The 27,011-nt window shown below is 46.2% G+C and overlaps 1 protein-coding gene across 3 annotated transcripts in view; it reads left to right on the top strand.

Annotated features, from left to right (window-relative positions):
- The window catches only part of LOC136621574 (complement factor H-like), a 1,208,893-nt gene that overhangs the window by 1,078,314 nt on the left and 103,568 nt on the right, over nt 1-27,011 (top strand). For all 3 annotated transcript variants that reach the window (XM_066597131.1, XM_066597135.1, XM_066597136.1), the window contains one exon: nt 24,043-24,225. In XM_066597131.1, the coding sequence (XP_066453228.1) occupies nt 24,043-24,225 (183 nt within the window). The remainder of the gene's footprint in view (nt 1-24,042; nt 24,226-27,011) is intronic.

Raw genomic sequence — 27,011 nt, forward strand, 5'->3', positions numbered from 1 at the left:
TCTATGAGCAGCGTAGAGCTATAGTGGAATACCAACTCCAACATGGGCGGCGCAGTGGGAGTCAGCCTCCTCAATTCTTTTCAGAAGAGTGGGCCTGGTTGGCAGACATCTGCTAGGTCCTTGGAAACTTTGAGGAGTCTACCCAGGTGGTAAGCGGCAATGCTGCAATCATTAGCGTCACCATTCCTCTGCTATGCCTCTTGAGAAGTTCCCTGCAAAGCATAAAGGCAGTCGCTTTGCGCTCGGAAACAGAGCCGGGGGAAGACAGTATGTCGCTGGATAGTCAGAGCACCCTCCTGTCTATATTTCAGCGCGTTGAGGAGGAGGAGGAGCATGAGGAGGATCAGGAGGAGGGGGAAGAGACAGCTTGGCCCCCTGCTGAGGGTACACATGCTGCTTGCCTGTCATCCTTTCAGCGTGTATGGCCTGAGGAGGAGGAGGAGGAGGAGGAGAAGGATCCTGAAAGTGATCTTCTGAGTGAGGACAGCCATGTGTTGCGTACAGGTACCCTGGCACACATGGCTGACTTCATGTTAGGATGCCTTTCTCGTGACCCTCGCGTTACACGCATTCTGGCCACTACGGATTACTGGGTGTACACACTGCTCGACCCACGGTATAAGGAGAACCTTTCCACTCTCATACCCGAAGAGGAAAGGGGTTCGAGAGTGTTGCTATACCACAGGACCCTGGCGGACAAGCTGATGGTAAAATTCCCATCCGACAGCGCTAGTGGCAGAAGGCGCAGTTCCGAGGGCCAGGTAGCAGGGGAGGCGCGGAGATCAGGCAGCATGTACAGCACAGGCAGGGGAACACTCTTTAAGGCCCTGGACAGCTTTATGGCTCCCCAGCAAGACTGTGTCACCGCTCCCCAGTCAAGGCTGAGTCGGTGGGAGCACTGTAAAAGGATGGTGAGGGAGTACGTAGCCGATCGCACGACCGTCCTCCGTGACGCCTCTGCCCCCTACAACTACTGGGTGTCGAAGCTGGACACGTGGCCTGAACTCACGCTCTATGCCCTGGAGGTGCTTGCTTGTCCTGTGGCTAGCGTCTTGTCAGAGAGGGTGTTTAGTGCGGCTGGGGGAATCATCACAGATAAGCGTACACGCCTGTCAACCGACAGTGCCGACAGGCTTACACTCATCAAGATGAACAAAGCCTGGATTTCCCCAGACTTCTCTTCTCCACCAGCGGACAGCAGCGATACCTAAGCAATACGTAGGCTGCACCCGCGGATGGAAGCATCGTTCTCTATCACCATCAAAAACGGGGACCTTTTTGCTTCATCAATCTGTGTATTCTACTCATCCTCCTCCTCCTGCTCCTCCTCCTGAAACCTCACGTAATCACGCCGAACGGGCAATTTTTCTTAGGGCCACAAGGCTCAGTCATATAATTTTTCTAAACAATTTTTATACGTTTCAATGCTCATTAAAGCGTTGAAACTTTCACCTCCAACAATTTTTATTTAAACTGGGCTGCCTCCAGGCCTAGTTACCAATTAAGCCACATTAACCAAAGCGATTAATGGGTTTCACCTGCCCTCTTGGTTGGGCATGGGCAATTTTTCTGAGGTACATTAGTACTGTTGGTACACCAATTTTTTGGTGCCCTCGCCTACAGTGTAATCCAATTAATATTTTGCCCACCTGCATTAAACATGACATTACCTGAGCTGTGATGGGCAATGCAATGGGATATATTTATGTACCGCCGGTGGGTTCCAGGGAGCCACCCATGCTGTCGGTCCACAGGGAGTTGTAACTGCATCTGTCCACTTGTAAAGAACCCCAGTCTGACTGGGGCATGCAGTGTGGGCCAAAGCCCACCTGCATTAAGCACGACATTACCTCAGCTGTGATGGGCAATGCAATGGGATATATTTATGTACCGCCGGTGGGTTCCAGGGAGCCACCCATGCTGTGGGTGCACACAGAGTTGTAACTACATCTGTCCACTTCTAAAGAACCCCAGTCTGACTGGGGCAGGCAGTGTGGGCCGAGGCCCACCTGCATTAAGCACGACATTACCTCAGCTGTGATGGGCAATGCAATGGGATATATTAATGTACCGCCGGTGGGTTCCAGGGAGCCACCCATGCTGTGGGTGCACACGGAATTCCCATTGCGGAGTTGTACCTGGCTGTGACTATTTATAAAAAAACGCGGTCTGACTGGGTCATGCAGACACCTTGACAGAATGAATAGTGTGTGGCACATAGGTTCCCCATTGCTATGCCCACGTGTGCAGCTCCAGATGGAGGTGGCACAGGATTGGATTTCTCATTGCTTCTGTACAGCATTGTGGACTATCGCCCCACCCCTTTTATGGGGGGGGTCGCTGCCTAGCCATGCCAACCCTCTGCAGTGTGTGCCTGCTTTTCCTCTGGCAAACACACTTATAAATAGACATGAGGGTGGTGTGGCATGAGTGTAGCTGAAGGCTGCGCAGGGACACTTTGGTGTGCGCTGTGGACACTGCGTCGTGCGGCAGGGGGTTGGGCAGCATGTAACCCAGGAGAAGTGGCAGCAGAGTGTCATGCAGGCAGTGATTGTGCTTTGTTGGAGGTAGTGTGGTGCTTAGCTAAGGTATGCATTGCTAATGAGGGCTTTTCAGAAGTAAAAGTTGTTGGGAGGGGGGGGGGCACTCTTGCCGCTATTGTGGCTTAAAAGTGGGACCTGGGAACTTGAGATGCAGCCCAACATGTAGCCCCTCGCCTGCCCTATCCGTTTCTGTGTCGTTCCCATCACTTTCTTGAATTGCCCAGATTTTCACAAATGAAAACCTTAGCGAGCATCGGCGATATACAAAAATGCTCGGGTCGCCCATTGACTTCAATGGGGTTCGTTATTCGAAACGAACCCTCGAGCATCGCGAAAATTTCGTCCCGAGTAACGAGCACCCGAGCATTTTGGTGCTCGCTCATCTCTACTCAGCAGCACACGTAACACAATTTATCATTTGACAATTAGCTAATCTATCTGGTTTTTCAGGAGTAGAAGAGAGATTAAAAGCAATGGTGCACCATGCATGATTCTAAAGTGTGTATCATGCCATACTTCATTCAGTACATTCCTATGTAATATATTCCACCCTTTTGTGTGTGTTTTTTTTCCACCTGCATGCTCATCCCCCAATTGTTGTGTCCACATTGCACAGAACTGTTCGTGAGAGCAAGAGAGCAACATTTCTCTGAGCCTGCCATATAAGGCTAATATGAAAATAGTGGACGAGGAGGAAAAAGAGGGGTGGAGCAAAACCTGTACAGTTGTGTTTGTTGTGAACAATGATGCTACATAAGATAAGTTAGAAGGTGAAACAGCGCTCCATTGTTATATACTTCACAAATGAAGAATAAAACTGGGGACTCACCTGGTGCCAAGTGGGATCCTCCTTATCTAGGGGACCCACTGGCACCTAGTATCCAAGAAGGCATATAATCATAATCCAGATCTACCATCCAACATAAAACCGGAGAGCCGGCTGACATCAGGTAGGACTTCTCTAGCAGGGGAGTCTTCACACAATCAAATTCAGCAAATTAAAAACGGACTCAGCGCGTCACAATAAAGATGATATAATATATCAGTTCTTCATTGAAATCACCAAACTTTTTGTCCTGGATCCCGTGAGTGCTGAGTCCGTTTTTCTTTATTTGCTGAAAATGATGATACATATGTGGTGAAGAGAATGAAGTGGTAACTTCAATAGTGGAGGTGCTGCCTGACAAGATGACGCACCACCTGGGTGGGCGTGACAGAGTAAGAGAATAGGACTAAAAAACTGGCAAAGGAGAAGGCGCAACACTCCAGGTTAAAGCAAGTAGGAAGTGACCAGAGGTGTGGAAAACTTCTCCTTTTATTTAATAAAGTGCGTGATCAGCTTATGAAAACGCATTTCGGGGAAAAGCCCTTCATCAGTTCCCAAACTTAGTGACCAAAACTCCGAAATAGATAGTACAAGAGAGCAACCAGGTAGTTCCAGTGAAGATGAACTACAAATCATGAATCTTTCGTCAAGAACTTTATCAGTTGATGAACAAACACTCCTAAAAAAAGGTTTATCTTTTGTCCCTACCAACAGATATAACTGCTTTAATTGGACAAAGGATATATCCCTTTTTCTATGCAAATTGCATTGGAAAAAGTATTTTGCAATAGAGGGGAGGAGGAAATGTACTGAAATGGGCTTGGATCCAAGTGATCGGGGGGCCTTAGAAATATTGGAATCTCTAGAACAAGAGATTGGAAAGGATCCTAGCCATGGGCCTTTCACTGATCTGAGGCCTAAAAATACCAGCCTACCGTCAGGGGAGTGTCCCTTTGTTGACCTCTTCGAGTCAATGGTAAATAGGGACTTGAAAGATCTATCCCTAAAGAAGAACTTCAAACAACAGAACTTAACATCAAAAGAAAAGAAAGCATTATTAGCTCTAGAGAAAGATACTGAGATCATAGTGAAACCCTCGGACAAAGGGGGCAACATCGTAGTGCTAAATCGTCAAGATTATCTACAAGTGTGTCTTAGGATACTAAATGACAGATCCACATATAAAATCTTAGGATATGATCCAACTGATAGTTTCTTAAGAGATCTAAGAGACATTTTGGTCTCGGCTAGAGATGACTCCCTCATTGGAGATAAAGATTAAAGAATTCTCTTTTATGAACCCAAAAAACCCATAGATCGCTGTATTTTATGGGTTACCCAAAGTACATAAGGGGTTTACACCTTTAAAAGGAAGACCTATCGTCTCTGGCATAAATAGCCTAACTCAAGGAGTGAGTAAGTATCTTGATCAGATTCTAAGACCCTTTGTCGAAGCGTTGCCAACATATGTCAGAGATACAACGGATGTGCTAAAAAAGCTAGAGGGTATTTCTTTGTCACCCGGAACTATGTTGGCAAGCTTAGACGTAGAATCTCTCTACAGTTCCATCCCCCACAAAGGAGGGGTGGAAGCAGTGGAATATTTCCTGGCTCAAAGAGGGAACCACTTGCGAGCGCATAATGCTTTCTTGTCCCACCTTATGTCATTTGTCCTAGAACATAACTACTTTCTGCTCGAAGGACAATTCTTCCACCAGCTCAGGGGTACAGCTATGGGGAGCCCATGTGCCCCCAGCTATGCCAACCTATATCTGGGCTGGTGGGAGGGGACGAAAGTATTCTGTGAAGAAAATGAAAAATGGACATCATCGATTGAATTATGGCTGAGATTTATAGACGATGTGCTAATCCTATGGACTGGGGGTACTGATAAGTTCTATCAATTTGTCTCAAGTCTTAACAACAACGATCTAAATCTACTTTTAACATCAGAAATTGACCCGATCAAAATTACATTTCTTGATCTGTGCATTTCCCAAACCGAAGATAACCATCTGGAAACGACGATCTTTTGCAAAAAAACAGCATCAAATACTCTTCTCCACTGGAGTAGCTATCATCCATTACCATTAAAAAGAGGGATCCCTAAGAGTCAGTTTATTAGGGTAAAACGAAATTGCTCAAATGAAAGCGAATTTAATGTAAAATCTCAGGAAATGGATCAAAGATTCCGCGACAGAGGTTACCCAGAGGAGGTGGTAACAGAAGCTCAAAAACATGCGGAGCAATCTAGAAGAGAAGATTTGCTTGAAGTAAGACCGAAATCTAGGAATGGGAAAATGATTAGAGTGATGGGTTCATTTGACGATGGATCCCATGAGGTGAGGAATATCCTCACAAAATATTGGAATATCCTTATGAAGGACCCGGATATCAAGGAGTGTTTATCGGAAAGACCCATGATTACGTACAGAAGAGGTAGAAACCTCAAGGACCGACTGGTTCATAGTCATCTGCCACAGATATGTCCAATGAATACGTGGCTACAGAGAGAACCAGTAAAGGGTTCTTATCTATGTTCAGGGTGCAAAGCGTGTAAATTCATGTGTCGTTGTAAAACATTTAAAAGCTCTTCCACCGGAAAGGAATACAGTATACAGGATTTCATCAATTGCAGATCAAATGGAGTTGTATATATGGCTACTTGCCCCTGTCCAAGGGATTACATCGGCAAGACGAAGCAGCAATTGCGGCGTAGGGTTCTTGCGCATATTGGAAACATAAATCGCAATGAACATACTAGCCTGGCAACACATATCAAGGAAAAGCATGGTGGTAATCCTGACGCAGTGAGGTTCTGTGGAATCGAATTGATCAAAAATAATGGCAGACGAGGAGATGTAGATATAAAACTTCTACAGAAGGAATCCGGATGGATTTTTAGGCTGGATACATGCACACCAAAAGGATTGAATGAATGTTTATCATTCACAGCATTTATCTAACTGCACTGTGGTGTCATGTATGGAGTATGGTGTGGCGTTAGCCTTTGTGTTTCATCTAACTCCCGAATATGCCTTGCCTATTTTGCTGAATCCTCTTTGGATATATCAGAGAGGGTTAAGCTTATGGGTTTTGGTGATGCTATACTGCCATTATAACTGCAAGCAAAATGCAACATCAAAGACTGTTATCTGCCGAGTGGAGTAAATATAATGTGTAATTGACAGCAACGGTATATGTGCCATTGGGGCAAATGGGATAGAAGATTAAAAACAACAGCATACTTCAATATATTATCCTTGAAGTAAGCTCTTCTCTGTCTCTATAACTTGATATTATTGCAAATACAAAAGATTAAGATATCTTCTGAGATGAACGATGTGAGATTCAAATTATGGTCATTTGCATAATTTGAATAATTGGAATCTTGTGTATGAACAGATAGTGCAATATAATCTACCTCGAGCAAGATAATATTAACCGGCGCAGTCAGGAATATGCTATTCCCTGACATAACTCATTTGTTATTGCATGCTGTGTTACACTGAGGCTAATGCACTATGTTTGAAATACATGTTTTTTTTAAAAAAATCATATATAAAAAATCATCAAAATACATGGATACTTACCTCAAGGATGTCAGAAGATATGGCTTTAAGTGCGTCTGGTTCATTCATCTGACTCTTGCTTTATGTATCATTCCTTTGGGAATATATATGTTCCCAGAAAACCAACCCCCCCCTCCCCCTACTCCCTTTGTCTTTTCTTCTTTCCCACTAACTATAAAAACTCCTTAAAAAAAGTATTTATCATTACAATTGTATGGATCGTTAGCTTAGTGCTTGCTGATGTAAACAGAACGCTTGTGCTGGGTTGCGTCATCCTTGTTGCTTAGGCAACAGTTAAACAAAGTGTTGGAAAGAAAATAAGGAAGTCATGTGAGATCCTATGGATCACATGACTGCACGGCGCTGCGTGGATGTCTACGTCATCCAGGTTGCTTAGGCAACAACTTAACAAAGTGATAGAAAGGAAACAAGGAAGTCATGTGAGGTCCTAATGATCACATGACCGCACGGCGCCCCATGCGTGATGACGTCGGAACGTAGTGACGTTATGATATCGCGGGATCCCGCGGAGGGTGTGTAAGGGAACAGTCTGCTGATTGGAGCAATGGGAACGATCCCCTCTAAGCGAAAGGCGGAGTTATGTGTATTTAAGAAAGGGGAGTATACCCACTGACCAACTCTATCTCTATCATTGCAGCCAGGTTGGCTGCTACGCTAACATCGCGGCCTGTTTGGCTGCTACTGATGCCTTAAACTCGGGGCTAGAGTATTGACTCTCTCTTTTGTATGCCCCGTAAATGTGGGTGTGGTGCAGATAGCTTTGGTGCTCAGCTTGTGTGATCGACAGGCACTTTTCACTAAAGGCTGCCTTGTCATTTGAATATAAGGTGCTGCACTACTGTCTGTCTTAATCAGTACAGACAGCTTAGTTAACTCTCTACTCTATATGCTCTGTAAATGTGGGCCTAGTGTGGATAGCTCAGTGCTCAGCCAATGGTGTTAATAGGTACTTACATCAGTTGCCTATTTTATCACCAAAAAGAACCTGATGCATATAATTAGCCCCGTAAATGTGGGCTAAATGTGGATAGCTTAGAGCTCAGCTAATGGTGTTAATAGGTATTTACATCAGATGCCTATTCTACCACCATATAGAAGCTGTTGCACATAATTATTGTCCATCCTGACCAGCATAGGTGGTTTAAGTAAAATTGACAAACAGGTTCAATGTTCTAATAAAAACGAACAACAAAGAAGTGAATTATATCCCAATGAATGTGGGCTGGAGCACATTGATTTAATAACATCATAAAGGTTATTGTGAACCAAACAGTTTCCATCCTGATGAAATAACACATACATCCTATGTTATAGAAACGCGTTGATGGAATAATGATGGAATTCTATATGGAATAAATAGACCAAAGCTCCATTTGTAAAAATAACCTGCTTCCAAGAATAACACACATGGAGTTAGTCATGTTATAACTACCTAACGAAAATTTAGGATACCACAAAGAGAGTGAAATTGATAGACCTATTGCTACCAGCATAATAGAGGGTGCCGATACACTAAACTCATGATACCCTTTCCTATGTGGGTATAGAAGGAAAAGTGGTTCTACATCTGAAACAAACAATCATAAATTACCACTATTGTGTATCCGAATACAATATATTTGTTTCGAATAAAAACTTTTAATAACGAATTTTCTTTTGTATGTACATATATGGCTCTTTTTAGTTATATAAGAATAAAAGTTAAATTTTAACTATCAGTAAAGTTCTTTTCTGTGAAGATTTAAAGTTATTTAAAGGACTTATAGGCCTCGGTGACTTCTAGATCAGTTCAGCTGGAGTTTAAAACATACAAGCTATACAAGCTATAAAATCACAGATTAGAAGGCAAAGTGGGAGGTAGAGGGTGGGAGAGTAGAAGAAAAAAGGACAAAAATATATTTTATGTCTTTGTTATATAAAGTCATGCGGGTTAAAAGTAGTCATATATATATATATATATATATATATATATATATATATATATATATATATATAACATACAGTCATACAACACCTTAGTAGATTAGTATACAGTCATACATACTTTTATCACATAGTTTTGGTGAATGTTCTTTTAATATACCTAAGGCCATTGATTTTAGACTGATTTTTAATAGTTTTATGCATACTCATTTTTTCCATCTATCATTTTTCTACATATACTAATGTACTAAGGTGTTGTATGACTGTATGTTTATATATATATGGCTCCTAATTCTAGGATTAGCCAGCCATCTGGACGAGATTTTGCAAAAATCTTGTCCGCACGGGGCAGCCAATCCATTGCGGCAAAGCCGGGCAGAAAAGGACATGAGGCGCAGAATTCAATTCCGCGGCATGTCAATTCTTTTTTTTTTTTTTTTTTGTAATTCCGCTGCGGCCTCACACCTCTCTATGTGGAGAGAAAGCTGCGGCGGAATGCCGGCAGCCAAACCACTCCAAAACCTGTGGCGAAATGCTGTGGGCTTTGAAGCTGTGGCTCTGCCGTAGAAATCTTACTTTTTTTTGGTGCGGCCAAGCCGTGAGATGTCCGCAGGATTTCCATCCCGTGAGAATCCAGCCCTATAGTGCCTCTAAAAAGAACCAAACTCTTAACTTCCTTGGGCATCACACCTAAGTGATATGTAAAAGGGTTTTCAAATCATAAGGGGTATGGAATTTAAATTCCAAAGCAGAATAATAATAGTGTCACAAATCCAGTTGATGATATATTGGGATAGACAGGCCAGGTTATACCCTTTGAAGTTAGACAAATTAGCTCCCTCTTTGTTCCTTGCGACCATCAGTTTGGTCATGTTGATACACAACCATTTTCTCTGCCAAAGAAAATTATTAATGACGCTGTAAAGTCACAAAATGTTGGTATGCTTGAGCAGTAAAGGGATAGTTTGCTAAGGGCATAAAAAGTCTCAAAAAATGCATTTTATGTTCAAACTAGAGATGAGCGAACGTACTCGTCCGAGCTTGATGCTCGGGCGAATATTAGCGTGTTCGGGATGCTCGTTACTTGTAACGAGTACCACGCGATGTTCGGGTTACTTTCAGTTTCCTGTCTGAGACGTTAGCGCGCTTTTCTGGCCAATTGAAAGACAGGGAAGGCATTACAACTTCCCCCTGTGATGTTCCAGCCCTATACCACCCCCCTGCTGTGAGTGGCTGGGGAGATCAGATGTCACCCGAGTATAAAAGTCGGCCCCTCCCGCGGCTCGCCTCAGATGCCTTGTGAGATAGCTGAGGGACAGTGCTATAGTGTTGGAGCTGCTGTAGGGAGAGCGTTAGGAGTTAGTGTAGGCTTCAAGAACCCCAACGGTCCTTCTTAGGGCCACATCTAACAGTGTGCAGTAGTGTGGAGGCTGCAGTTAGCAGTGTTGCACATTTTTTTTTTTTCCAAATCGGCCGTGCAGAGCATTGCGCCCTGCAGTAATACTACAGGGACAGAATTGTGTAGGCAGGGCCAGAAGACATATTTTATTGATTGAATATACGCAGTGGGTCTTTCCTTGAAAAAAAAGGGAAAAAATTCTATTTCGCCTGCCTCTGACAGTCCTCAGCGTTCTGGGTACGTGTGTGGTGGGTGGAGAACTTAAACAAAAATCATACGCAGCCACCTAAGTTTAACAGCAGGCTTGCGCCAATTTATTTCCTGCCTGGGAAATCACTGCTCTGCTGTAGTTAATAACTCTGCAACCCTGCAGTTCTGTGACACATTTGCAGGGCCAGAAGACATATTTATTATTGATTGAATATACGCAGTGGGCCTTTCCTTGAAAAAAAAGGGAAAACATTCTATTTCGCCTGCCTCTGACAGTCCTCCGCGTTCTGGGTACGTGTGTGGTGGGTGGAGAACGTAAACAAAAATCATACGCAGCCAGCTAAGTTTAACAGCAGGCTTGCGCCAATTTATTTCCTGCCTGGAAAATCACTGCTCTGCTGTAGTTAATAACTCTGCAACCCTGCAGTTCTGTGACACATTTGCAGGGCCAGAAGACACATTTATTATTGATTGAATATACGCAGTGGGCCTTTCCTTGAAAAAAAAGGGAAAACATTCTATTTGGCCTGCCTCTGACAGTCCTCAGCGTTCTGGGTACGTGTGTGCTGGGTGGAGAACTTAAACAAAAATCATACGCAGCCAGCTAAGTTTAACAGCAGGCTTGCGCCAATTTATTTCCTGCCTGGGAAATCACTGCTCTGCTGTAGTTAATAACTCTGCAACCCTGCAGTTCTGTGACACATTTGCAGGGCCAGAAGACATATTTATTATTGATTGAATATACGCAGTGGGCCTTTCCTTGAAAAAAAAGGGAAAACATTCTATTTGGCCTGCCTCTGACAGTCCTCCGCGTTCTGGGTACGTGTGTGGTGGGTTGAGAACGTAAACAAAAATCATACGCAGCCAGCTAAGTTTAACAGCAGGCTTGCGCCAATTTATTCCCTGCCTGGGAAATCACTGCTCTGCTGTAGTTAATAACTCTGCAACCCTGCAGTTCTGTGACACATTTGCAGGGCCAGAAGACACATTTATTATTGATTGAATATACGCAGTGGGCCTTTCCTTGAAAAAAAAGGGAAAACATTCTATTTGGCCTGCCTCTGACAGTCCTCAGCGTTCTGGGTACGTGTGTGCTGGGTGGAGAACGTAAAAAAAATCATACGCAGCCGGCTAAGTTTAACAGCAGGCTTGCGCCAATTTATTTCCTGGCTGGGAAATCAAATCACTGGTAATACACCATGCTGAGGGGTAGAGGTAGGCCTATAGGACGTTGACGCTGGCGAGGACGCGGAGGCCCAAGTCAGGGTGTGGGCACAGGCCGAGCCAGTGCGGTGGCCAGGGGTAGAGGCAGGGCCAGACCGAATAATCCACCAACTGGTTCCCAAAGAGCCTCCTCGCGCCATGCCACCCTGCAGAGGTCAAGGTGCTCTACGGTGTGGCGGTTTTTCACAGAGACACCTGACGACCGACGAACAGTGGTGTGCAACCTTTGTCGCGCCAAGATCAGCTGGGGAGGCACCACCACCAGCATGCGCAGGCATATGATGGCCAAGCACCCCACAAGGTGGGACGATGCCCGTTCACCGCCTCCGGTTTGCACCCCTGCCTCTCCCCCTGTGCCCCAACCTGCCACTGAGATCCAACCCCCCTCTGAGGACACAGGCAGTACCGTCTCCTGGCCTGCACTCACACCTTCACCTCCGCTGTCCTCGGCCCCATCCAGCAATGTCTCTCAGCGTAGCGTCCAGACGTCGCTAGTGCCACAGTTTGAGCGCAAGCGCAAGTACGACGCCACGCACCCGCACGCTCAAGCGTTAAACGTGCACATTGCAAAATTGATCAGCCTAGAGATGCTGCCGTATAGGCTTGTGGAAAAGGAGGCTTTCAAAAGCATGATGGCGGCGGCGGCCCCGCGCTACTCGGTTCCCAGTCGCCACTACTTTTCCCGATGTGCCGTCCCAGGCCTGCACGACCACGTCTCCCGCAACATTGTACGCGCCCTCACCAACACGGTTACTGCCAAGGTCCACTTAACAACAGACACGTGGACAAGCACAGGCGGGCAGGGCCACTATATCTCCCTGACGGCACATTGGGTGAATTTAGTGGAGGCTGGGACAGAGTCAGAGCCTGGGACCGCTCACGTCCTACCCACCCCCAGAATTGCGGGCCACAGCTCGGTGGTGGTATCTACGGCGGTGTATGCTTCCTCCACTAAACCACCCTCCTCCTCCTCCTACGCAACCTCTGTCTCGCAATCAAGATGTGTCAGCAGCAGCAGCACGTCGCCAGCAGTCGGTGTCACGCGGCGTGGCAGCACAGCGGTGGGCAAGCATCAGCAGGCCGTGCTGAAACTACTCAGCTTAGGAGAGAAGAGCCACACGGCCCATGAACTGCTGCAGGGTCTGACAGAGCAGACCGACCGCTGGCTTGCGCCGCTGAGCCTCCAACCGGGCATGGTCATGTGTGACAACGGCCGTAACCTGGTGGCGGCTCTGCAGCTTGGCAGCCTCACGCACGTGCCATGCCTGGCCCATGTCTTTAATTTGGTGGTTCAGCGCTTTCTGAAAAGCTACCCCCACTTGTCATACCTGCTCGGAAAGGTGCGCCAGCTCTGTGCACATTTCCGCAAATCCCACACGCACGCTGCCACCCTGCGGACCCTGCAACATCGGTTTAATCTGCCAGTGCACCGACTGCTGTGCGACGTGCCCACACAGTGGAACTCTACGCTCCACATGTTGGCCAGACTCTATGAGCAGCGTAGAGCTATAGTGGAATACCAACTCCAACTTGCGCGGCGCAGTGGGAGTCAGCCTCCTCAATTATTTACAGAAGAGTGGGCCTGGTTGGCAGCCATCTGCCAGGTCCTTGGAAAATTTGAGGAGTCTACCCAGATGGTGAGCGGGGATGCTGCAATCATTAGTGTCACCATTCCTCTGCTATGCCTCTTGAGAAGTTCCCTGCAAAGCATAAAGGCAGACGCTTTGGAATCAGAAACGGAGGCGGGGGAAGACAGTATGTCGCTGGATAGTCAGAGCAACCTCATGTCTATATCTCAGCGCGTTGAGGAGGAAGGGGAGGAGCATGAGGAGGAGGGGGAAGAGACAGCTTGACCCACTGCTGAGGGGACAGATGCTGCTTGCCTGTCATCCTTTCAGCGTGTATGGCCAGAGGAGCAGGAGGAGGAGGATCCTGAAAGTGATCTTCCGAGTGAGGACAGCCATGTGTTGCGTACAGGTACCCTGGCACACATGGCTGACTTCATGTTAGGATGCCTTTCTCGTGACCCTCGCGTTACACGCATTCTGGCCACTACGGATTACTGGGTGTACACACTGCTCGATCCACGGTATAAGGAGAGCCTTTGCACTCTCATTCCCGAAGAGGAAAGGGGTTCGAGAATGATGCTATACCACAGGGCGCTGGTGGACAAACTGATGGTAAACTTCCCATCCGACAGCGCTAGTGGCAGAAGGCGCAGTTCCGAGGGCCAGGTAGCAGGGGAGGCGCAGAGATCAGGCAGCATGAACAGCGCAGGCAGGGGAACATTCTCCAAGGCCTTTGCCAGCTTTATGGCTCCCCAGCAAGACTATGTCACCGGTCCCCAGTCAAGGCGGAGTTGGCGGGAGCACTGTAAAAGGATGGTGAGGGAGTACGTAGCCGATTGCAGCACCGTCCTCGGTGACGCCTCTGCCCCCTACAACTACTGGGTGTTGAAGCTGGACACGTGGCCTGAACTCGCGCTGTATGCCCTGGAGGTGCTTGCTTGCCCTGCGGCTAGCGTCTTGTCAGAGAGGGTGTTTAGTGCGGCTGGGGGAATCATCACAGATAAGCGTACCCGCCTGTCAACCGACAGTGCCGACAGGCTTACACTCATCAAGATGAACAAAGCCTGGATTTCCCCAGACTTCTCTTCTCCACCAGCGGACAGCAGCGATACCTAAGCAATATGTAGGCTGCACCCGCGGATGGAAGCATCGTTCTCTCTCACCATCCAAAACGGGGACATTTCTGCTTCATCAATCTGTGTATAATATCCCTCCTCCTCCTCCTGCTCCTCCTCCTGAAACCTCACGTAATCACGCCGAACGGGCAATTTTTCTTAGGGCCACAAGGCTCACTCATATAATTTTTCTAAACAATTTTTATACGTTTCAATGCTCTTAAAAGCGTTGAAACTTTAACTTGAACCAATTTTTCGTTAAACTGGGCTGCCTCCAGGCCTAGTTACCACTTAAGCCACATTAACCAAAGCGATTAATGGGTTTCACCTGCCATCTTGGTTGGGCATGGCCAATTTTTTCTGAGGTACATTACTACTGTTGGTACACCAATTTTTTTGGGCCCTCACCTACAGTGTAATCATAGTAATTTCTATGTTCTTCGCCTGCACTCATGGTACAGAAAGGTGTGTGGGGTTGGCCTACACTTTAGCTGCATAAATGTAACTGGGGCCTTGTCTATACTGCAGCTACTGAAATGTGAAAGAGACTGTTATCTCCCTAAACTGCTGCAATGGGAATGTTACTGGGGCCTGTCTTGAGTGCTACTATTACTGAAATGGAACTAAGAATGCGCTCCCCCTATACTGCTGCTAGTGATATGTTAGTGGGGCCTGTCCCTAATGCTACTGCTGAAATGTTAATAATTCTGGGCTCTGCCTATACCGCTGCTAATGGTATGTCACTGGGGTGTGGAAACAGAGGCTTCACAAAGACATGATGGCGGCGAGGCCATTTCCCACCAACGCTGTTACTGTTAAGGTGCATATAACCACGGACACGTGTAGAGGACACATAGTGCCTCCAAAACATCCCCCTCCTCCTCCAACAATGAAAACATTCTTGGCAAATACCTTTGCATTGGTCCGTCTGGTGGCAGTCCAAGAATTTCACCTTTAACGACACAACAAGAGAGCACCACACCATCCCCCCGCCACGGTCCACTTAATCCTGGCCACATTCCGAAAACCAACTACATAAAACCGCGCTACCAGGTCCGCAGTCACCACCACATTACCACCAACGAGGTTACTGTTAAGGTACATATTACCAGTCTGACTGGGGCATGCAGTGTGGGCCGAAGCCCACCTGTATTAAGCACGACATTACTACCTCAGCTGTGTTGGGCAATGCAATGGGATATTTTTATGTACCGCAGGTGGCTTCCTGGCACCCACCCATGCTGTGGGTCCACAGGGAATTATAAATGCATCTGTTTCCACTTCTAAAGAACCCCAGTCTGACTGGGGCATGCAGTGTGGGCCGAAGCCCACCTGTATTAAGCACGACATTACTACCTCAGCTGTGTTGGGCAATGCAATGGGATATATTTATGTACCGCCGGTGGGTTCCAGGGAGCCACCCATGCTGTGGGTCCTCAGGGAATTATAAATGCATCTGTTTCCACTTCTAAAGAACCCCAGTCTGACTGGGGCATGCAGTGTGGGCCGAAGCCCACCTGTATTAAGCACGACATTACTACCTCAGCTGTGTTGGGCAATGCAATGGGATATATTTATGTACCGTCGGTGGGTTCCAGGGAGCCACCCATGCTGTGGGTCCACAGGGAATTATAAATGCATCTGTTTCCACTTCTAAAGAACCCCAGTCTGACTGGGGCATGCAGTGTGGGCCGAAACCCACCTGTATTAAGCACGACATTACTACCTCAGCTGTGTTGGGCAATGCAATGGGATATTTTTATGTACCGCCGGTGGGTTCCAGGGAGCCACCCATGCTGTCGGTCCACAGTGACTTCACAATAGGGAGTTGTACCTGCCTGTGTCTATGAATTAAAAACCGCGGTCTGACTGGGGCATGCAGACACCTTGACAGAATGAATAGTGTGTGGCACATAGGTTCCCCATTGCTATGCCCACGTGTGCAGCTCCTGATGGCGGTGGCACAGGATTATATTTCTCATTGCTTCTGTACAGCATTGTGGGCTATCGCCCCGCCCCTTTTAAAGAGGGTCGCTGCCTAGCCTTGCCAACCCTCTGCAGTGTGTGCCTGCGGTTCCTCCTCATGGCAGACGCACTTATAAATAGACATGAGGGTGGTGTGGCATGAGGGAAGCTGAAGGCTGCGCAGGGACACTTTGGTGTGCGCTGTGGGGGGGGGGGGGGGGGTTGGGCAGCATGTAACCCAGGAGAAGTGGCAGCGGAGTGTCATGCAGGCAGTGATTGTGCTTTGTTGGAGGTAGTGTGGTGCTTAGCTAAGGTATGCATTGCTAATGAGGGCTTTTCAGAAGTAAAAGTTGTTGGGAGGGGGGGGCGCTATTTTGGCTTAATAGTGGGACCTGTGAACTTGAGATGCAGCCCAACATGTAGCCCCTCGCCTGCCCTATCCGTTTCTGTGTCGTTCCCATCACTTTCTTGAATTGCCCAGATTTTCACACATGAAAACCTTAGCGAGCATCGGCGAAATACAAAAATGCTCGGGTCGCCCATTGACTTCAATGGGGTTCGTTACTCGAAACGAACCCTCGAGCATCGCGATAATTTCGTCCCGAGTAACGAGCACCCGAGCATTTTGGTGCTCGCTCATCTCTAGTTCAAACGTTTTTTATTTGCATTTTTCAACAACATTACAGACATTTTATCTATATAAGCGTATGCATGAGCTCCTTTAACCCCTTGAGTGGCATGCCCGGAAATTTTCCGGGATGAGCTCCACTGGGCTATGTATCACTATGCACAGTCCCACAGAGAACAAAGCAAGGGCTTTGAAAAACCAGCAGAAGATATTGCCGATATGCCGGCAATCTCCTGATTCTAATGTCCTGCTTTGTTTTCAGGTTGCTATAGAGACCATTGGCTTGTCAGAAGCAAGCCGATGGTCTCTGTGGCAGTGAGAGCTCATGCTTGGCTGCCAGAGGACAGCTAGGTACAAGCTCTTACAGCAGAGATGAGAGAAAACCTCCGATCTCTGCTGTGTTAACCCTTTACATGCTGCAGTCTATGTGACTGCAGCATGTAAAGGGCTGTAACTGCAGGATGTAAAGGGCTGTCACCATCGGACCCATGGAATGTGATCAGGGAGTCCTGATGGGTCTCTGTGGAAGTCCACTAAAGGGACAAAAATAAAAAAAAAATTTAAAAAAAAAAGTAAAAAAAAAGTTAAAAATTATTTAAAAAATAAAATAAAAGAAATTTAAAACACTTGTCTCCCTTTACTTTGTGAAAAATTAAAAATAAAATTACACATGTGGTATCCCTGTGTCGTAATGACCCATAGAAGGAAGTTAGTACATTATTTAACCCCTTAATGAAACGGTCCCTTTTTTTCTTCTTTCCCGACTTCTTTTTTTCCTCCCCCCGTTTAAAAAATCATAACTCCTTTATTTTTCCATCGCGGTACTTGAGCAAGGGCTCATTTTTTGCGGGACGTCCTGTAGTTAACGTTGGTACCATTTTGGAATACATACGACTTTTTGATCGCTTTTTATTGCATGTTTTCTGGGAGACAGGGTGATTGAAAAAGTGCATTTCTGGCGTTATTTTTTTTTCAGATTACGTTCACCTTGGGGGGTAAATAATGCACTACTATGGTAGATCAGACATTTATGGACGCGGCAATAGCAAATATGTATTTTCCTCTTATGATTTCGATTTTTTTTATTATAGATATGTCAAAAGGAGGGTGATTTAACTTGTATTACTTTTTTTCCCTTATCTCCCTACAAATTTTTTCACAAAAGTTATGCAATACATTATATATACCCAAAAATGATGCCATCAAAAAGTACAACTTCTCCAGCAAAAAACAAGCCCTCACATGGCCGTGTCAATGGAAAAATGAAAAAGCTATGGCTCTTGGAACGCGACTGCTAAATTAGTTGAAATTAAATGATTGGCCATTTAAAAAACCTGCCCTGATAGGCACGACAAGTGGGTAAGAAACCTGCCACTCAAGGGGTTAAGCCCTTAAGGACCAAGCTGTTTTGTACCTTAAGGACCAGACACATTTTAGGGATTTTACCCATGTGGCGGTTTTACTGCTCTATTTTTTTTCCTTTTAGCTACCAAAATAATTTTTGCTGCGTTTTTTTTTCCCGTGACATATAGGACTTTTTTTTTTATATTTTTTTTCACTGACTTTTTTCCCCGTTTTTTAGTTTTATTGGGGGTAAGAAGCTAAAAAAATCATTTTTTTAACATTTATAATTTTTTCAAAAATTATTTTTATATTTACACTAAAATAAAGTATGGGAATAGGTTCCTCTATTTGTTTCGGACATTTTGATATATAGTATGTATGGTTTTGGTTTACAGGGCGCATACGGCAACGGTTTTTGTTGGCGTCGGTTTTGTGTTATTCTCTTTCTTATGTATATATTGTTGTTTTATTCTGTAATTTTGTTTTACTTATGTATGTAATTGTGTATTTTACTATCTGTGTCCCACAAGACGTCATGCAAGACCTCTGGGGGACATTCACATATTTTTTTTTTTCTTTATTTGACACTTTCCCACTGTAGCTGGGGCGTCCATAGGAGCCCTAGTTACAGGGGAAAGCAACCCCTGTGGTGACATTAGTCCCCTGCAGACCTGCCAGGGTCTAGTCTGACCCTCCAGCTCTCGAGTAGCAGGGAATCCCGGGAGGTCACATGACCCCCCGAGGCTCCCGTAGTGAAAGTACATGTTACTTTCACTTTCCCTATACAGTGCTCATTCCGCCCCCACCACCAGCGCCATGAATTAAGCTTTGAAATAAGAAAACATTATCAACCCCAAACAGGTCCAGGACCCCTCTCGCACGGGCTCATGTCATTTTGACAAGGTAAATGAAAGCGAACCACAGTGTTCTTTTCAGGTGAGGTCACTGGCCGAAGACAGAAGTGCCTCCTGTGTCTTCTGGCGTGGTGTTCGACATCATGTTCTCTGGCCTACTTTTTGCCACTTATTTCTTGGTGGGGGAATTTGTAGGGAGCATGGGCTTGGCCATTCGGGCAGAGACACAGAAGATAGCTCGAACATAGAAAGCTCCGTAGATCTCCCAGGCCTCTAAACGTGGCAGATTTGCCCTCTTTGTTAGCGTGTAGCTGGAACAGGAATCCCCATCGATAGTTAATTCCCTTCTCTCTGAGGAGTGTCCCCTTCTTTCTGAGGACTGTCAGCAATGGTTTCAGGGCCTTGCGTAGCTGAAGAGTGCGGCGAGAGAGATCTGATAAGATCAGCAATGGCGATTCTCGGAATGATAATTCTCCTGCCCTTCTAGCACGCTGAAGGATCTGGTCCTTGATTGAGCAAAAATGGATTCTACATATCACGTTTCTAGGTCTCCTGGGATCATCAGGTTTTGGGCCCAGTGAACGGTGGATTCTGTCTATCTCAATAGCAGAATCCAGTGGTTTCTGAAGCAGATCATTGAAGAACTCGCATGCCCAGGTTTCTAATTGGGAGGGAGCAATGTCCTCAGATCGTCTATCATGGAGTACAACTCTGAGATCTGTTGTGATTGCTGATGCAACTCCTGTGAGTGTCCATGGTATTAAAGATTTGGTCATGGGACTCTTCTACTGCCTCCACTCTTTGTCCTATGCTGCGGATATCCTGCTGCAGCGCTACGATGTGTTTTTTATGTGACGTTTCCATTTTTTGGAAAAGCTCGCTTATTTCGCCTTTAGTGGGCAAAGCACGAAGATGGTCCTTCCAATCTCAGTTGTCGCAGGGTCGTGCTTTTCCCTCCTATGCTCTGAAGCTGGGAGGTCGGGTGGTATAAATGGTAGCTCTCCCCATTGGTCACTTCCAGGAGGGGGTTGATATTCCTACATGGCGTTATGTTCCTCTGCGGGCCCTCTCATTCCCTTCACTACCTCATAAATATTTGTTTAGGAAAGATGGTGGGGGGTGTGAGAGTGTGCTCTTGTCTTTGTACCCAGTCCTCTATCAGAGTTATTGCGGTCTAAATAGTGGGGAGAAGCCCCCTTTAAACTGTCCTGCTGGGGGACACTAATGTGCTTAATAATCCTCCCCTCTGCACTGGCAAGGATTGGGGAATGTGTGCTGTCCACCACTCCATCTCTGTGGATCAGCGGTGCCTCTGGGACCTGTCGGGCTCCACATTCTGCCGTGCTGTGCGTGCTTTGAGGGGTTTCCCCGGGGCTGTCCTCTTGCTCCTGGTCCTCTACCAGGGTATTGCCGGTCAGAGGACCCGCTGGCTCCACTCCCGTTACTGCGGGTTGGCTCCACTCCCGCCCGACATCTCCCCACTGGCTTCAGTCTTCCCTGCATCTGCCCCCGGCTAGTCACGTGGGCGCCCGTCTTCTCCTCAGCTGGCGCCATCTTGAGCTGTTTACCGCTCACTCCTGGGTCCGCTGAAGGACGCAGGTGAGCGGAAAGGCCCCCTCCCTGTGTGCTCGGCATCTTCTTCGGGGTCTCCTGAATCCTCCTCTTCACCATTCTGGTCTCTATTGGGGTCATATTGCCATCTGGGGTCTGTATAATGGCGCTGGTTTCAGGAGCGGTGTTGGGACACGTCCTAGCCCCTCATCCGCAAGCCACACCCCCCAAAAAATGCATTTTATTTAGACGTACCCCTTCCTGAAAAGACAAGGGCAAGCTATGCAATTTGATTAAAGAGGAATGGGGGAAAGGATGACTGATATAAGGAATCTAGGGTGCGACCCACTCAGATACATACGTAAGTGCTTTATCTGATATTTTACAATTGGTATTCCCCAAATATCTTGCTCCTCTCCCCCGAGTCAGGCTGACTGCCCAGAAAAAGTACTTTGCTCTTCGATTTATTTAGTTTAAAACCAGAGAAATAGCCAAAATCTGACATTATAGACAATGTCTAGGTAAAGCTCTTTGCGGGTGCGCTAAAAATAAAATGAGATCATACACAAATAATGCACATATTAAATTGCCTATTTTTTATCTGCATGCCTTCAAATGTAGGGTCTGAGTGGAATAATCTTGCCAGGGGCTCCAGAGTTAAATGATATAACAGGGAGGACAATGGGCATCCTTGTGTGCAACTCCTTGCAATAGGAATGTCACAGAAGGGAAGCTGGTGCATGTACCCGGACCCGTGGTTTGTCATGTAATTTGCTTATGAAAGTCAGAAAAGGGTCATAAAGATGCACTTTATCCAATACCTGCTGTGCACATCGAGCACTGTCAAATACCTTTTAGTCGTTTATGGTAACCAAGGTTAGAAAACTCTGCCCCATCTTTCATGTAGTGCCACTATTCAAGACCATCAAAACTTTCTTACATTGGTCACTGCCGACCTGCCCTGCACAAATGCCACTTGGTAGGGTTTTTTTTTTCTTTCTGACCTTTGAAGAACCATAACTTTTTTATTTTTCTGCTGAGGTAGCCATATAAGGGCTTTTTTTTTTTTTTTTTTGCGGGATCAGTTGTATTTTTTGATGGTACCATAAAATGTATTGTATAACGTTTTAAAAAATGTTTAAATGAGCTGGAAAAAACCAAAGTATTGTGTGGTTTTTTTTGTGTGATAAAAAGGACATGTTTGTAACTGATGTAAATCAGTACAATTATGGCAATACTACTTTTAGAGTTTTATTTAATGTTTTACTACTGCTAAAAAAAACAAAAAACATAGAAGACTTAATTTTTGTCACCATTTTCCTACCCCCATAATTTTTTTCAGTTTTTTGCAAATGGGGCTGTGCTGTAGGGGCTTGTTTTTTTCTTGTCTGTTTTAGGTCTGTATGACCCGTTTGTCCTTTTTTTTGTTTGGGGAGATAAGGGTGGTGCTAAATAAATACCACAATCCTGACATTGTGGTTTAGTTAGTTTAGTTGCTAATTTAACGATATGTAAATATTTCCTGGGAGTGTTCCAGTTCAAATAAATCAAGGACAGCTATAGTCCACTCAGGACAGAAAAGGGTGTTTCAGTTTCACACGGGGCGTTTCATTTTCACACATTTCAGTTTCACACCACAAAATGCAGTTTAAACTGCATCCCGCACAAAATTTGCAGGTCTAACTGGATTTTTTTTTGCAAAACTGCAGGCGGATTTAACCCATTTTCATTTCTGTATCAAAGTCCGCAGGTTATCCTGTGCATTTTGGTGTGGGTTTTAGTGCATGTTTGAGTCTGGCAGTCTAATTCCGCCCATGTGAAAGGTCCCTAAAGATACCCATCAGTAGCAACTGGAGTATATGCTGACTGTTGCCATCAAGATTACACAATATAAGGCCTCATTCACACGAGCGTGTGTTTGGCGCGCTCATAATGCACGCTTCTAAAAGAACCAATGGGTTCCTATAGAAGAATTCATATGCAAGGCATTAGAAGCGCAAAACAGCGCACACCTAAAAAAAGATGGGTACGCGTTGTTGGTGTGCGTTTTCCAGGAGTTTCCATTGATTCCTATGGAAGCAGGAGTTGATGGAAACTCCTGCGCATGAAACAGATTCCCCACTGCTTACATCAGGACATTTAAAAGGTGCTTCTGGCCTGAAGCACCTTTTATATGTCCCACTGTTAACTCTTTTGTCTCCACGGGGATGAGGGGACTCCCAGAGAGTGCTCTTAATCCCCGCGGGGAGTCTCCTCATCACTGAACACTGTGACAGCACTGTTACAGTGGTCAGTGATGAGGGGACTCCCTGTGGGGACGAAAGAATAGCCTGTGACAGCTGTGGCAGAGGACCACAATACTATCCCATTGCTTTCAATGTGGTCAGTGCTGCTGCTGCCCCTTTGAAGGAAATGGGAGCCGATCACTATCCCCTGCTGCGGCTGTGACAGCTGCAGCAGTGATGTCTTAGATGTGAAACCTCTGGATGCTATCACAGCGCCAGCACCATTAAAAACATAGGGAGAAGATGCGCTTCTCTGCCACAGCTGTGGCAGGGGATTCCTCCATCCCCGACCGGCCAATCACATGGGGGTAAGGTGGAGGCGTGTTGGCATACATGTCTATGATTGGCTTTGTATTTGTGATATATGTCAGTAAGTGTTTCATTGTTAGCTAACTTGACAAAGACTGCAGCGTCGGTCGAAACATCGTTTGTCCTGTCTTGGGCTGCCTGCAGACGGCCGGGTCGGATCCCGCTGTGAGAATTATCACAGCGGGATCAGACCTGCGCCCCTGCAGGTACCAGTGCGGGTCTCACCTGCTCCCGCGGCTCTGTGATGTGCCAGCCAGCCGGCGCATGCGCAGAACGGAGTCGGCGGCCCAAGAGTGACATTTCTGTGTGGGCTGTGCGATTTCACGTGGACAAATCGCGCTCGTCTGCCTCGGATTGCGTTTTCAAACGCAAACCTATGGCAGCTTCCACGGGTTGAATTTCTGCGGGAAATCCCGCCGCGGAATTTCCGCCCGTGTGCAGGGGGCCTCATTTGAATGCAAGTATTTTGAGCTTACGTAATTTTTGATATGTTGCACAATTTCTGTTTCGCAGCTTCTACTTATCACTGTGTATGAACTCTGCAATCTAATGGTACTTTTACAAGGGAAAACTGTTGGGCTGCATAAACGCCTGATTGTCTCCCAAACGACTATTGCTCCTGTGCTTTCACATTAGAGTGATAGTTATTCAGTGATGGGGGGCTGAGTGTGTGTCCACTGTCCTAATTATTATTTTTTATCTTAGCAACATCTTGTGAACCTCCCCCTGCTGTTCGGAATTCCATGCTCACTGAAGAACTTAAAGACAGTTATGAATCTGGTGAAAAAGTTACTTATACCTGTAATCGTGGTTATTCCCTGGAAAGATCTTTGAGTGGAGAAGCACAATGTGAGAACACACAATGGATGAATTTACCGGTGTGCAGAAGTGAGTACAATGTCAACCAAATATCATTTACTTTAAAGGGGTTTTCCAATCATAAACAAGTAACTTTTATTGTCCCCAGTCATGTATACAGAACTGATTAGAATGTACTTACACTTCAGAAGGTGTACTGTTGACCGACTCCAAAACTGATAAAGTGATGTGCTGCTTACTGAAATGCTGACATCCACTGATGTGCTGTTCCATTCAGAGTCCCCAACTTCCCACCTGGGATCAGCGCGTCATCCACCATCGTATCTCTAGAGGTCGCAATTGTGACCCAGCTCCGTGGATATGAGGGCCCATGGAGATCCTGATATATGCTGGTTAATTTCCGTGGCCCGTGGGCCAACTCTGGGTGATGTTCAGGGAGGGGAAGGTCGTTACCCAGGGCAGCCAATTCCATGCTGCAGAATCCCCCAACGTGTGTTTCTCCCTTTCACTGAGAGACTTCAGTTGTGATTCGTCACATACGCATTCTATCAGTGCACTGCCAACTGTTTGATTGGTCAGGTCGGCAGTGTCTGATAGCGGACGTGGGCAGCGGCAACCATGCGGTGTATTGTGTACAGGAGATACTCAGGTTATACCAGCATGGTCCATATCACTATACACAAGGAGATGTATAACTTGCAACAGCTGCACATAAAATTATATGTAGGGGATATCCAGGTAATATCAGCATGCTCCATATCACCATATAAAGACAATGTGCATTCCCCATTAGCCCTGTTTATAGTGATATGGACCATGCTGGTCAACCCTGGGTGTCTCGTGTGTGTATGTATATATAATATATATCACTCTATACTGTAGATATATAACTTATACAACTGTATCTGTAGAATTATATACAGAAGACACCCAGGTTATATAAGATATACATCTCCTGTATATCTGGATTTGGACCATGCTGGTATAACCTGGCCATCTCCAGTATATGATTGTACACTTAACATACAATTAAAAAAATGAATCAAAAGGCTGCATGCTGTTTTAAAAAGACCACATGTGTTGCTTAAATCCACGAGCTGTTTTCAATAGTATATGAAGTTTCTGAAAAACGCACATTGTTTTTGAATACTGCATGCCGTTTTTTTATGTGCTTTTTTAAATGTGGTTCAATTGCAACAAAAAACATGAAGTGTAGAAGAAGCAAAGTTGCAGGCAGCACTACCTTTAACCCAGTTAGGGATGAACAGGTTAAATGCAAACGCCACAAAGGAATCAGATCCAGTCGGTATTAATTTGTAATTATGGTATTTGTTTTGATTGGCTGTTTGATTACATATATACCCCCTTGTTCACCATTGTTAATTATTAGAGATGAGCGAACACCAAAATGTTCGGGTGTTCGTTATTCGTAACGAACTTCCCGTGATGCTCGAGGGTTCGTTTCGAACAACGAACCCCATTGAAGTCAATGGGCGACCAGAACATTTTTGTATTTCGCCGATGCTCGCTAAGGTTTTCATGTGTGAAAATCTGGGCAATTCAGGAAAGTGATGGGAATGACACAGTGACGGATAGGGCAGGCGAGGGGCTACATGTTGGGCTGCATCCTAAGTTCACAGGTCCCACTATTAAGCCACAATAGCGGCAAGAGTGGGCCCCCCCCCCCTCCCAACAACTTTTACTTCTGAAAACCGCTCATTAGCATGGCATACCTTTGCTAAGCACCACACTACCTCCAACAAAGCACAATCACTGCCTGCATGACACTCCACTGCCACTTCTCCTGAGTTACATGCTGCCCAACCGCACCCCCTCCCCCCCACAGCGCACACCAAACTGTCCCTGCGCAGCCTTCAGCTGCCCTCATGCCACACCACCCTCATGTCTATTTAGAAGTGCGTCTGCCACGACGAGGGACCGCAGGCACACACTGCACAGGGTTGGCACGGCTAGGTAGCGACCCTCTTTAATAGGGGCGGGGCGATAGCCCACAATGCTGTACAGAAGCAATGAGAAATACAATCCTGTGCCACCGCCATCAGGAGCTGCACACGTGGGCATAGCAATGGGGAACCTATGTGCCACACACTATTCATTCTGTCAAGGTGTCTGCATGCCCCAGTCAGACTGGTTATATGCACCTTAACAGTAACCGCGTTGGTGGTAATGTGGTGGTGACTGCGGACCTAGTACCACGGTTGTATTTTGTTGGTTTTCGGAATGTGGCCAGGATTAAGTGGGCCGTGGCGGGGGGATGGTGGGGGGGCTCTCTTGTAGTGTCGGTAAAGGTGAAATTCTTGGACTGCCACCAGACGAACCAATGCAAAGGCATTTGCCAACAATGTTTTCCCTGTTGGAGGAGGAGGGGGATGTTTTTGAGGCACTACGTGTCCTCTCCACGTGTCCGTGGTTATATGCACCTTAACAGTAACCGCGTTGGTGGTAATGTGGTGGTGACTGCGGACCTAGTACCACGGTTGTATTTTGTTGGTTTTCGGAATGTGGCCAGGATTAAGTGGGCCGTGGCGGGGGGATGGTGGGGGGGCTCTCTTGTAGTGTCGGTAAAGGTGAAATTCTTGGACTGCCACCAGACGAACCAATGCAAAGGCATTTGCCAACAATGTTTTCCCTGTTGGAGGAGGAGGGGGATGTTTTTGAGGCACTACGTGTCCTCTCCACGTGTCCGTGGTTATATGCACCTTAACAGTAACCGCGTTGGTGGTAATGTGGTGGTGACTGCGGACCTAGTACCACGGTTGTATTTTGTTGGTTTTCGGAATGTGGCCAGGATTAAGTGGGCCGTGGCGGGGGGATGGTGGGGGGGCTCTCTTGTA

The sequence above is a fragment of the Eleutherodactylus coqui genome, chromosome 3, assembly GCF_035609145.1.
Source record: "Eleutherodactylus coqui strain aEleCoq1 chromosome 3, aEleCoq1.hap1, whole genome shotgun sequence".
Taxonomy (NCBI): domain Eukaryota; kingdom Metazoa; phylum Chordata; class Amphibia; order Anura; family Eleutherodactylidae; genus Eleutherodactylus; species Eleutherodactylus coqui.